At 45.1% G+C, this 13,628-nt stretch overlaps 1 protein-coding gene across 4 annotated transcripts in view; it reads right to left on the minus strand.

The window, feature by feature from the left end:
- GRK5 (G protein-coupled receptor kinase 5) overlaps nt 1-13,628 on the minus strand; it is a 229,615-nt gene that overhangs the window by 20,493 nt on the left and 195,494 nt on the right. For all 4 annotated transcript variants that reach the window (XM_050959000.1, XM_050958998.1, XM_050958999.1 and 1 more), the window contains 2 exons: nt 13,103-13,243; nt 11,213-11,403 (listed from right to left, as the gene is read on the minus strand). In XM_050959000.1, coding sequence (XP_050814957.1) covers nt 11,213-11,403; nt 13,103-13,243 — 332 coding nt within the window. The remainder of the gene's footprint in view (nt 1-11,212; nt 11,404-13,102; nt 13,244-13,628) is intronic.

Genomic DNA, 13,628 nt, shown 5'->3' on the forward strand with positions numbered 1-13,628 from the left:
GATTTTTTTTTTTAAGAAAGTTTCAGCAAATATGGTTCAGAACAAAGTTAAGGAAAAATATGTTTTACCCATGGTAAAATTTTTCTTACAACCATGTCATTGAGAAGCTCTAGTACCTCCATGGTTGGGAGCAAGGGCTTGAAAGTTGACAAAGAGGCTGCCCTGATGTCAGGGACGTCTTTTGCTCTTCCTGTTGTAAAGTGCCCAAAGATATAAGTCTTTGAAAAATCTTGGTTCACACAAACACAGTAGAGACGTGTTAGAATTTGTCATCTTAGTTTTCCAAGCAGTGGTTCTCAATCAGGAGTCCTGTGGGGCCACAAGCAGGTTTCAGGGAGTCTGCCAAGCATGACTGGCACCAGACTCTCTAGGGCCCAGGGCAGAAAGCCGAAGTTCCGTCAAGTGGGACTGCAGCCCCAAGCCCCACTACCCAGGACTGAAGCCGAAGCCAGAGCAAAACCCTCTGTGGTGTGGGAACCCAGGCAATTGCTACCCACTAACGACAGCCCTGGCTTTTATATGCAGAAAAACAGTTGTGGCAAAGCTGGAGTTTTTATAGCATATTGAGGGGTCTCAGAAAGAAAAAGTTTGAGGACCCCTCTCTTAGAGGATTCCATCTGCACTGAGCATGCACCATCCCTCACAGCTCCTATATGCTGACCAGACTCATTCCAGGGCTGCAGGGGCTAAGCAGAATTTTTCCTGCAATGCTGCTTCCAGCGGCAATGGGCTGCTTTCATGCCAGGCTCTAGAAATGGGAGTAGGGAGACTGTCTCCTGTATTTCTAATCTCCTTGCTGATGCCCAGGCATAATGAAGAAGGAAAAGTCTGAGTCAAATGCAGGGGGCACATAGGATGGACTTGGAAGTAAATTGGGACAAAGAGTCTGGGCCTACGTGCAGAGATTGGGCTTGGGAGCAATTGGGATGTGACTGGGACTGGTTGGGCAAGGAGCCGGGGACGGGGAGCAGTAGACGGCAGCATGACTGAGATTGGATGAGGATCCTGAAGGTGAGGGAGATTGGGACTATCTGGGGAATACAGGTTTGGGAAGAGGCACCATATTGCTTGCAATAGACCAAGTTCTTCCCCCTGTAACTCTGTTAAAATAATGGGGCTCAATAGGGTGTAAGTGCAGGTAGAATTTGGATCACTCTTTTTTAAAGGCCACCTGGATTTATGAATTGATTAGATTCCCTAGTAAGAAAGATTTCTTTTCAAAGTGTGTGCGCGCACGCACATTGTGTGTGTGGGCAGTGGGTGTTAGGAAAGAAATCTGCATTACAGGAGGCCCACCCACCATACAGAGTACATGCAGGAGTGCTCCCTGATATTTCAAACTGTGCTGTTGGAATATTTGGAGTTTTGCTATCATTGGACAGGGGTATTTTATAATCTGATAGTGCCGAGGGCACATTTTCAAAACCTATCTTGCTCTCGTTTATTATTTTAAGCAGAAACACACGGTGCCGCACACATTCTTCTCCTCCTCTTGCTAGTTTAAAACCCTCTTGACCTCACAAGATAAACTTCATTGAGTGCCCAGTGGTACCAAGCCTACATTTCAAACAAACAGCACTCAAATATGTGAAAGGGAGAAGAATGCTGTGGAGAAAGTATGACTTTATTTTACATACTACTGTGTGCTTCTCTCTCAATGTTAACAAAAGGCTCCCGGTGTTGGAGTCATGTAATAAAGGTAATTTCCCACATACTTTTTTCAATCTAATTTTAAACTCTTAGGAGTAGGGTGACCAGATGTCCTGATTTTATAGGGACAGTCCTGATTTTTGGGTCTTTTTCTTATATGGACTCCTATTATCCCCTTACCCCCTGTCCTGATTTTTCACACTTGCTGTCTGGTCACCCTACTTAGGAGCCAATTCCTTGAGGAGCCTAGATTCCATCCTTTACTTTCATTTTCAATGTTGTCAGCAATCAGTCACATTTCATGCTGCAGCAACAGCCAAGTGAAGAAAGAAAAAATAATTCCTGCATGTCCAGGCGAATTCAGAAATTAATTTTGATTTGAATAGAAGCAAAGATGGTCTTGTGATTTACACTCTGGGCTGGGACTCAGGAGACAGGGATTCACTCTCACACTAGCTCTGTCACTAGCTCCATGTATGACAAGGCACGTCATCTTTTGGTGCCCCAGTGCCCTATATGTAAAATAGAGGTAAAAATACTTCTGTTCTCCCAGCCTTTATTTGTCTTTTAGATTGTAAGCACCTCCAGGGCAGAGACTGTCTCTTATGCATGGTCTACACATGAATATTTTAATGGTATAACTATGAATTTTTAGAGTGGTGTCATTTTTTACTGAAATAGTAATACTAATAAAAGCCCTACTGTGAATGCAGTTATAGAATCACAGAATTGTAGAACTGGAAGGGACCTCAGTAGGTCATTTAGTTCAGTTCCCTGCACTCATGGAAGGACTATGTATTATCTAGACCAGGGGTGGGCAAACTTTTTGGCCTGAGGGCCACATGGGGGTTCCAAAACTGTATGGAGGGCTGGGTAGGGAAGGCTGTGTCTCCCCAAACAGCCTGGCCCCCACGCCCTGACTGTCCCCCGCACAGCCCCTGCAATTCAACCCCCCCACTACTTGTCCCCTGACCACCCCCTACCAGGAACCCCCACCCCTGACCGCCTCCTGGCAGGACCTCACCCCCTATCCAATTCCTCCCTGCTCCCTGTCCCCTGACTGTCCCAACCCCTATCCACACTCATACCCCCTGACAGGTCTCCTGGGACTCCCACTCTATCCAAACCCCCCTGTTCCTTGCCCCCTGACTGCTCCCCCATCATGACCTCTGCCCCATCCAACTGCCCCCTGCTCCCTGTCCCCTAACTGCCCCCGGAACCTCCTGCCCCTTACCCAACCCCCCTCTCCCTGCCCCCTTACCATGCCACTCAGAGCAGCAGGACTGGCAGCTGTGCCGCCTCACCAGAGCCAGCCATGCTGCCACGCTGCCCAGCAGGAGATAGCAGTGCTGCCACCCAGAGCGCTGGCGGCACAGTGAGCTGAGGCTGCGGGGCAAGGGAGACAGCCTCCCGGAGTGGGAGCTCAAGGGCCGGGCAGGATGGTTCCATGGGCTGGATGTGGCCCACAGGCTGTAGTTTGCCTACCTCCGATCTAGACCATTCCTGACAGGCTTCTGTCTAACCTGTTCTTAAAAACCTTCCATGATGGAGATTCCACAAGCTCCCTAGGTTATTTGTTCTGCTGCTTAACTACCCTGACAGTTAGGAAGTTTTTCCTAATGTCTAACTAAATCTCCCTTGCTGCAATTTAAGCCTATTGCTCCTTGTCCTATCCTCAGAGGTTAAGGAGGACAACTTATCACCCTCCTCCTAATAACAACCTTTTACATACTTGAAGACTGTTATGTACCCCCTCAGCCTTCTCTTCTTCAGACTAAATAAACCCAAGTTTTTCAATATTTCACCTAGGTCATGTTTTCGAGACCAGAGGGGCCAACCTGAGCCTGAGAAGGAGCCACAATTTACCAATGTACATTGCCAAAGAGCCACAGATATATGTCAGCAGCCTCATATCAGCTCCCCCACCCTATTCCTAGCACCTCTCACCCACTGGCAGCCCCGCTGATCAGCGCCTCCCCCTCCCTCCTCATCAGCTGTTTCATGGCATGCAGGAGGCTCAGACGGGGAGGAGCGAAGGCATAGCAGGCTCAGGAGGGGGCAGGAAGGGGTGGAGTGGGGGCAGGGCCTGTGGCAAAGCCAGGGTTTGAGCAGTGAGCACCCGCCCCCCCGGCACATTGGAAAGTTGGCGCCTGTAGCTCCAGACCTGGAATCGGTGCCTATACAAGGAGACGCACATTAACTTCTGAAGAGCTGCATGTGGCTCCAGAGCAACAGGTTGGCCACCCCTGTTCTAGACCTTTAATCATTTTTGTTGCTCTCCTCTAGACTTCCTCCAATTGTCTATGTCTTTCTCTAAGTGTGGTGCCCAGAACCAGACACAGGATTCTAGTTAAGGCCTTATCAGGGCTCAGTAAAGTGGAAGAATTACTTCGTGTGTCTTGCTTACAACACCCCTACTAATACATCCCAGAATGACGCTAGCTTTTCTTGCAACACTATTACATTGTTGATTCATATTTAGTTTGTGATCCATTATAAACCCCAGATCCTTTTCTGCAGTACTCCTCCGCAGGCAGTCATCTCCCATTTTGTGTTTGTGCAACTGATTATTCCATCTTAAGCGTAGTGCTTTGCACTTCTCTTTATTGAATTTTATCCTATTTATTTCAGATCATTTCTCCATTTTGTCAAGATCATTTTGAATTCTAATGCTGTTCTCCAAAGCACTTGCAACTCCTCCAAGCCTGGTATCATCTGCAAACTTTATAAGTGTACTCTCTATGCCATTATCCAAATAATTTACGGAGATATTGAACAGAAATGGACCCAGGACAGCTCCCTACGGACTCCACTCAATATGCCCTTCCAGCTTGACTATGAACCATAACTACTCTCTGAATATGGTTTTCCAACCAGTTGTGCACCCACGTTATAATAGGTTTGTCTAGACTATGTTTCCCTAGATTATTTATGAAAAAGTCATGTGAGACAGTATTAAAAGCCTTATTAAAGTTGAGATATATCACATTGGCTGCTTCTCCCCCATCCATGAGGCTTGTTACACAGTCAAAGAAGGGTATTAGGTTGATTTGACACGATTGGCTCTTGACAAATCCATGTTGACTATTATTTATCACCTTATCTTCTTCTAGGTCCCTACATATTAATTGTTTAATTATTTGCTCCGTAATCTTTCTGGGTACAGAAGTTAAGATGACTGGTCTATAATTCTCTGGGTTGTCCTTATTTCCCTTTTTATAGATAGGTGCTATATTTGCCCTTTTCCAGTCCCCTGGGATCTCGCCCCATTGTGACACTGCACCCCATATTCTTCAAACAGATATTATTATATATGATATGATTATGGCATACTTATGATGTATTTTATGCAAGATAAGTCATTGAGGTATCATTGGAAAGGTTATGATTTACTGAATATGATTAACCTGTTTGTTTGTATGTATGTATTTATTTGTATCTGAAGTTGGGGATATTGGCTATACATCTATATTACAAATGTGTTTACACCTGGAGAATGCCCACTAAGCAAAAGGCTCTCAGTATAGATGGCTGGCTGAGAAGGGCTCATTCAGGTTAATGAGCCATTAGGCGAAAACAACAGGCCTTAGAATAAGCTTATCTCTCACCCAGGAGCCTTCCTGAGGACCCTACAAACAGTCTCTGAGTTATGGCTGCTGTGACACTAAAGGTACAAAGAGGCTCCTGGAAATATTTGAGGAACAAAGGCTGAATTGGGGGAAGAGCTGGATCCAGGCTAAAGGGATTTTTAGCCTGTGAATGAAACACCTGGAGATGCCAAGCTGTAAGCCAGTGCAGCTTGCCACTTAAGAATCCGCAGTCTGCTTGTATCATCACTTAGAGTGATGATTTGCTATTCATATCCAATCTATGTAGTGTATTAAGCATAGTTTGCATGCTTTGTTTATTTGCTAGTTAATCTGCATTGATCTGTTTACTATCACTTATAATCACTTATCATCTATCTTTCTGTAGTTAATAAACTTATTTTATATTTTATATTTTAGTCCAAACCAGTGCGTGTTTGACTAAGGTGTTTGGGGAAAATCTCAGCTTGGTTATCACAAATGTGCATGGTCCTCTTCACATTGAGGGAGAGATGGACTGGGTGTTAAACCCATATACTGGCCAAATTTGACCAAGGCAGGACGGTTCTGCTCTGGTGTCCTAGGCTGGTGGTTAGAGAGCCTGCATGTAAGTGCAGCTGGATGTGTTCCAACCTGGATGTGTGAATGCTGGTGAAAGTACAAGCTTGGAGGGCTTTGCAGCTTGTCACACCAGCACAGTATGAGAAGGAACCTAGGCTGGTGGGTCAAGAGGGCTCAGTGGTACCCAGTTCCAGGTGGCATCCCAGGGGAACCTGTCATGCCCTCCACCATGAGTTCTCAAAGATAATCGCTAATGGCTCAGAGATCTCTTCAGCCAGTTCCTTAAGTATTCTAGGATGTATTTTGTCAGGCCCTACCAACTTGAAGACATCTAACTGGTCTAAGTCATTCTTAACTAGTTCTTTCCCTATTTTAGCTTCAGATCCTACCACATACTCTCAACATACTTCTTATTTTTCCCACACACTGGGATAGTTTGCTCTTCTCTACTTAATAATGTGTCTTCAAAAAACTGCTAGCTCTCCTGAACTCTCTTTTCCCTTAGACTTGCTTCCCACGGGATCTTATCTACCAATTCTCTGAGTTTGCTATAGTCTGCCCCCTTGAAGTCCACTGTCTTTATTCTGCTGTTTTCCCTCCTACCGTTCCTTGGAATCATGAACTCTATCATTTCATGATCACTTTCACCCAAGCTGCCTTTCACCTTCAAAAGCAACGAAGAGTCCTGTGGCACCTTATAGACTAACAGACATATAGGAGCATGAGCTTTCGTGGGTGAATACCTACTTTGTCGGATCCAGACTAACACGGCTACCCCTCTGACACTTTCACCTTCAAACTCTCAGCCAGTTCCTCCTTATTTGTCAGAATCAAATCTAGAACAGCCTCTCCCCTAGTCACTTTCTCCACTTAGGCAGGCATATGTATCATACTGATATAAGATTATTCCCCTTCCCATAGGGATAAGCACTCTTATACTGATATAACTGCATCCACAGTAGGGAGGTTGTACTGGGGTAGTTAAAGTTGTACAAGGCCTAATTATATATTTCTATGGTGCCTAAAACATGGGGCCTGGACATAGATGGGAAACTCCAGGCACCACTGTTATATAAATAATAATTAATAATTCAGCTGGGTCGCCCGCATGCTTGTTTTCTATGAACAGTTGAACTCTATTAGTACAAATATGGTTGAAAAGTGAAATTTAAGCTCAAATGTTTGAGTAGCAACAGGAAGTGAACTCTGAGTTGTATATTTGACTGTAATATTCCAAACTGGACACATTTTCCTCTGATGCTTTGTTATACAAGTCATCCAGTCAGGCAGCAAAACCATTACTAATGTGACTGCCCCAAGAGTGCAAGGTATTGGTTTCAGAGCCATCTAAAAATAAATACATTTTAGAATTTTTGTGAACTACTTACTCTATTTGAACAATGTTTGCAAGAAGTGAAATGTGATCAAAAAGTGTGTTGTTATGAATTATTCCATTGGCTCAAGCTGCGGCATTTTAGTTACTACATTTCATTGACATCTAGTGCCTTTTGTAAGACTCTAAGCACTTAATAGAATTGCAAATGATGGGCCATTGCTGATGCTTCTAAAATAGTGCTGGAAAAGTGTCATGTGCAGGAATACCCACATGTGTCTGACAAAGAGGGTATTCACCCACGAAAGCTCATGCTCCAATACTTCTGTTAGTCTATAAGGTGCCACAGGACTCTCTGCCGCTTTTTACAGATCCAGACTAACACGGCTACCCCTCTGATACTTGATGTGCAGGGATGTAATGTCACCCATCACCATCATTCCTCTTGGAGGTTTCCTCTTCCAAAATATTCCCTGACCCTTCTTGTGAGAGCTAACAAGATCAGAGCCACAGCTGGTATAAAATTGCAATGAATGCTCCATTCCTTATGGCCTCTTCCTCACAATAAAGATAGCACCAGAAGCGGCATGATATGAATGGCCACGTTAATGATTTAAATTGTGGTCTCATGGCAAAACACATTATTTTCCTGGAAGTAATGCCCCTTGGATGGTACCTTATCAATACACAGGACCTCTGCAGTATAGAATGCCAGTAATAATGATTTCACAATCCAGGCTCAGGAAAACAAACATTATATATTATTTTAAACTATATAAGAGCTCCATTTGAAAAAAAATAATTTCCTGGCATCCATGGAAATTGACTCTGCATCCAGCCTGCTGATTCAGCAAGAAATCCCTGAGCTCTCCTGCAAAAGCATTTGTGCACTGTGTCCTGGTGCAATGAGTTGCTCAACCAATATGGAGGTGGACAGCTCAGACACATTATCTGTCCGCCTGCTCTGCACCCGATGTGCCATAAAGGAGTGTTCAACCCCCATCAAAAACCGCATGCTGATTTTTTCAGGCTTGGGGTCTTTTTTTGCCTGCTAGCTGCACATTCAACATCCATTCAGCTTGAAGCTGCACACATGGATCAAGGTTATGACATGGGCTATAGCGTGCCTCACTTGCATGACTTCTCTGAAGCTCAAATCAGTGCCCTTTCATTCAGACACCTATTGTTTTATTCACCCTACTGGAAGGAAGAGGAATAAATCCCTCACCTACTGAAGGACCACATGCCTTCTAATGTTGTCATGGTATAATTCCCCACTCTGAACCTTAGCGTCCAAAAGATGAGGTACCAGCATGAATTCCTCTAAGCTCAATTACCAGCTTAGAACCTGTAGCGCTGCCACCAACCAGGAATTCCAGTGCCTAGTACATTTTGGTCCCCACAAAACCTTACCCGGGGACCCCCAAGACCCAGACCCTCTGGATCTTAACACAAGGAAAGTAAACCCTTTCCCTCACCGTTGCCCCTCCCAGGCTTCCCCTCCCTGGGTTACCTTGGAAGATCACTGTGATTCAAACTCCTTGAATCACAAAACAGAGAGGACAATTCACCTTCCTCCCTCCTTCTCTTTCCCCCTCCCAGACTCTCCCTGAGAGAAAGTAATCCTGGCACAGAGAGAAATCAGCCTCTCTCTCCCTCTTCCCTCCTTTCTCCCCACCAATTCCCTGTTGAATCCGGACCCAGTCCCCCCAGACCAGAATAAAAAAACAATTAGGTTCTTAAACAAGAAAAGCTTTTAATTAAAGAAAGAAAAAACAGTAAAAATTATCTTTGTAAATTTAAAAAAAATGGAACAGGTACAGGGTCTTTCAGCTATAGACACTGGGAACACCCTCCCAGCCTAAGTACACAAGTACAAATTAAAATCTTTTCAGCAAAATACTAATTTGAACTCCTTTCAGCCAAATACACATTTGAACTTCTTCCAACCAAATACACATTTGCAAATAAAGAAAACAACCATAAGCCTAAATCGCTTTATCTACCTAGTACTCACTAGTCTGAACTTATAAGAGCCTGTATTGGAGAGAAACCTGGTTGCACGTCTGGTCCCTCTGAGCACCCAGAGTGAACAACAACCAAATTCTAACAGCACACACAAAAACTTCCCTCCCTCAAGATTTGAAAGTATCCTGTCCCGATTGGTCTTCTGGTCAGGTGACAGCCAGGCTCACTGATCTTGTTAACCCTTTATAGTCAAAGAGATATAAAGTACTTCTGTGCTATTAACTTTTCTTATCTGTTTATGACAAATGTCATTATTCTTTTCTTTTCCCTGCTTTTAAATCTCCCTGTTGACTCACCTATCCATTTCCAACAACAATGTTGCTTCTTGAGGGAAAGAAAGAGAAAGAAAGTGAATGAAAAACTCACAGAGAATGCCTAATGTGTCATTCTGTAGAGGCCGAAGAGGGGAAGGTTGGATAGGGAGGGGAATTTGGTCTGTAATTATCTCACGTTGCTGCACATTCTCAGTACACCTGTGGTGTTTCTGAAGACAGCATGATGGGAGTGAAATACACAGATTCTCGTGTTTCACCATGTTTAAACCTCTCTGGTTGTTAAGAAAAAAAAAACTATTTGGTTACCGTGATGGAAGGAAGAGAGATGATCCCCCTATCCACAACTCCTTTTGACTTCAGTAGAGTTATTCCTGAGTTACACCAGCATTCATGCTAGGAGAATTACACCCAGTGCGTTAACTTAAAAAACAACAACAAACTCAACCATGTAGTTAACAAACTACATGTCCACAATCACTCTGATCATTTTGCTTGTATGTTATATCCCTTCCCATCATCCTTTGCCTTTGTATTTTTAATCTGTACCCTTCTGTCTTCCTTTCTGTTTGGGAAATACAAAGCACATTACAGTCACTACCACAATCTAACTAGTAAAAACGGAAGTTTCATGTCCTAGGATGATCTCTGTGTAACACTGACTAAGGTCAGTCTGCATAACCCATCCTGGACAATGATCCCACACATTCACAGGCCTTGAGTGGCAGGCTAGTCCTCGCTCACAGGCAACCTGCCAACCTGAAACATATTCTCACCAGTAACTGCACACTGCACCATAGTAACTCTAGCTCAGGAACCAATCCATGCAACAAACCTCGATGCCAACTCTGCCCACATATCTACACCAGCGACACCATCACAGGACCTAACCAGATCAGCCACACCATCACTGGTTCATTCACCTGCACGTCCACCAATGTAATATATGCCATCATATGCCAGCAATGCCCCTCTGCTATGTACATCGGCCAGACTGGATAGTTGCTACGGAAAAGGATAAAACGGACACAAATCAGATATTAGGAATGGCAATATACAAAAAGCTGTAGGAGAACACTTCAACCTTCGTGGCCACACTATAGCAGACCTTAAGGTGGCCATCCTGCTGCAAAAAACCTTCAGGACCAGACTTCAAAGAGAAACTGCTGAGCTTCAGTTCATCTGCAAATTTGACACCATCAGCTCAGGATTAAACAAAGACTGTGAATGGCTTGCCAACTACAAAACCAGTTTCTCCTCCCTTGGTTTTCACACCTCAACTGCTAGAACAGGGCCTCATCCTCCATGATTGAACTAACCTCATTATCTCTAGCTTGCCTGCATATATATACCTGCCCCTGGAAATTTCCACTACATGCATCTGACGAAGTGGGTATTCACCCATGAAAGCTCATGCTCCAAAACGTCTGTTAGTCTATAAGGTGCCACAGGATTCTTTGCTGCTTTTACAGATCCAGACTAACACGGCTACCCCTCTGATACTTAACTCCTAAAGAATCTGTCTAGGTTTTATACATGCAAGTTGAGACAGGATTTTGGGAGCTTTAGTCAGTTCTATATAGTACATTTTATATCATCTAGACAGAATGTGTTCAGTAAAGCTACTGCTTCTTTCCATTATTACTGAGTCTTATTCTATTCCTCCAAAGCTTTGAGAAATCTGAGACACCGCATAAACATCTAGGATGCATTGCACTGAAATAGGCCCTACAATTCAAGCTTCACCTGATGAATATCCCAAGACACTGAGAAAAGCTTACCTGTATACTGTGTTTTCTCTATGCAGGTCTTCCAAGCCACAAAGAATCTCTGCTGCATAAAACAAAGCTCTCTCCTCCTCAAAGCCTGGGTTTCCCATGTTGTAGATGTGGAACTTCAAGTCACCCCCATTCATTATAGTCAGAACTAAACACAGTGCATCCTTTGTTTCATAGGCATAGGCTAAGTTAACCTAGAAAGATATTTGTAAAATAGCACTCACAGTTCTGTCATAAGGTGTGTTGCATTGCTAACTTTTGTACATTAAAAGTGACAAAGTTTGACAAGTGTGTTGTAAGCAAAGCAAAGTGAGGAGAAGATATGAGCCTTCTTGCAACATCAAGATTGTTTTACAAAACCACAAAAAAACCCCAGCAATTAGAATATTATGGACTGATGTTTTGAATCCTCTGGGGCTCAAGCTGGTGCTGTAAAAATAGCTGTGTAGGCCGTACTTTGCAGTTGCGGCTCTGGCTGGAGCTCCGGCTCTGAGGCCCAATCCCCTCCTTACGGTTCAGAGCCTTAGTCACAACTTCAAAACACTGTCTCTACAGCTATTTTTAGAGCACTAGCAAGAGCCCTGCTGGCCTGAGTCTGTCAACCCATGCTGGGAGGCTTGCTCCCGCTTGCTCCAAAATCTACGTAGACATATTCTCAGTCACAGGACAGTAGAGTTGCTGACTGTCAAATCGTACAAACTCAAACACCTTTGCCCCTCCCCCTCCCCGAGGCCACACCCTTGTCCCATCACTTATCTGAGGCCCCGCCTCTACTCACTCCATCCTCCCTCCCTCTGTCGCTGACTCTCCCCCAGCCTCACTCACTTTCACCGGGCTGGGGCAGGGGGTTGAGGTGTGGGAAGGGGTATGGGCTCTGGACTGGAGCCGAGGGGTTCGGAGTGTGTGAGGGGGCTCCGGGCTGAGCCTGGGGCAAGGGGTTGGGGTGCAGGAGGATGTTCGGGGTTTGGGATCTGGGAGGGAGTTTGGGTGCGAGAGGGGGCTCAGGGCTGGAGCACGGGGTTGGGATGTGGGAGGGGGTGAGGGCTCTGACACTGCTTACCTCAGGCGGCTCCTGGAAGTGGCAGCATGTCCCTGCAGGCTCAGGGGCGGCCAAGTGGCTCTGTGTGCTTCCCCTCCCTTCAGGCATTGCCCCTACAGCTCCCATCGGTTGCGGTTCCCAAGTGGCTGGGAACTGCAACCAATGGGAGCTGCAGAGCTGGCACTTGGGACAAGGGCAGTGTGCAGAGACCTCCTGGCTGCCCCTGAGCCTAGGAGCCAGACATGCTGGCCGTTTCTGGAAGCCGTGTGGAGTCAGGGCAGGTAGGGAGCTTGCCTAAGCCTCACTGCGCTGCTGACCAGACTTTTGGCCTATTAAAATCTCCCGGATTGCTTTCAATAGCAACCGGGAGATTGAGGCCAATTCCGGGAGATTCCTGGCCAATTTGGGAGGGTTAGCAACCCTACAGGACAGACCAGGCCCATCATATTGACTAGATGCTTCCTGCTAACCAAGCCCCATCATCTCAGTCTTACTGGGTTGAGCATCAGCCAGCTCGTTCTCATCCAAATCCCGCTCTCACCCAGGTATTGGGAAATCAGGTAGTCACTGGGGATAAAAATAGCTCAGCCTGACGCAACCCCAATACAGCTGGAGGCTGCAAAGAGTAAACATTTTAAATTCCCTAAACAGAAGTAGCCACCACATTTGGTGCACATCTATCACATGCTGCAAGTAAAACTAGAGTCAGTTGAATGGAAAAGAGAAGGGCTCAGGTAAACTGAGTAAGCATTATACAGTGGGCCAGCTTCCGCTGCCACTACAAGTACCATGAAGCCAATTGGAGGTACTGAAGTCAACAAGAATTATGCACAGGGACTCAATTCAATACTCACTACAAATTGACTATTGACTTTTTCTAAAATCTGCTTTTCATTTAATGCCATGGATTCGCCTTTCCTCTTTTTTATTCTCTTCTTCTCTAATCTTTTGCAGGCATACATTTTCCCTGTTGCTCGGACTTGGCAAGCACAGACCTAAAAATTAAAGAGAAGGGAAAAACGATTACGTGGGTAGCTTAAAGAAAATACTCTTGATCTATAAAGTTTAGTACTTTGCTGTCTGATTTGTCTGCAGGCTTTTTTAAGGACTTGCTAATGGTGTGAGAGGCAGTCTGGCCCACTGCGTAGGGCACAGGACAGGGCATCCAGAGTTGGGTATGGGTTCTTGCCCTGATTCTGAAACTGACCTGCTGGGTAAATTTAGTGTAGTCACTTCAGCTTTCTATGCCTGTTTCCACTCCCACCCTTTGTCTCTTTTGTCTACTTAGGCCATGTCTACACTACCTGCCCATCGGCGGTAGTAATCGATCTACCGGGGATCGATTTATCGCGTCTTGTCTAGACGTGATAAATCGATCCC

The sequence above is a fragment of the Gopherus flavomarginatus genome, chromosome 6, assembly GCF_025201925.1.
Source record: "Gopherus flavomarginatus isolate rGopFla2 chromosome 6, rGopFla2.mat.asm, whole genome shotgun sequence".
NCBI classification, from domain to species: domain Eukaryota; kingdom Metazoa; phylum Chordata; order Testudines; family Testudinidae; genus Gopherus; species Gopherus flavomarginatus.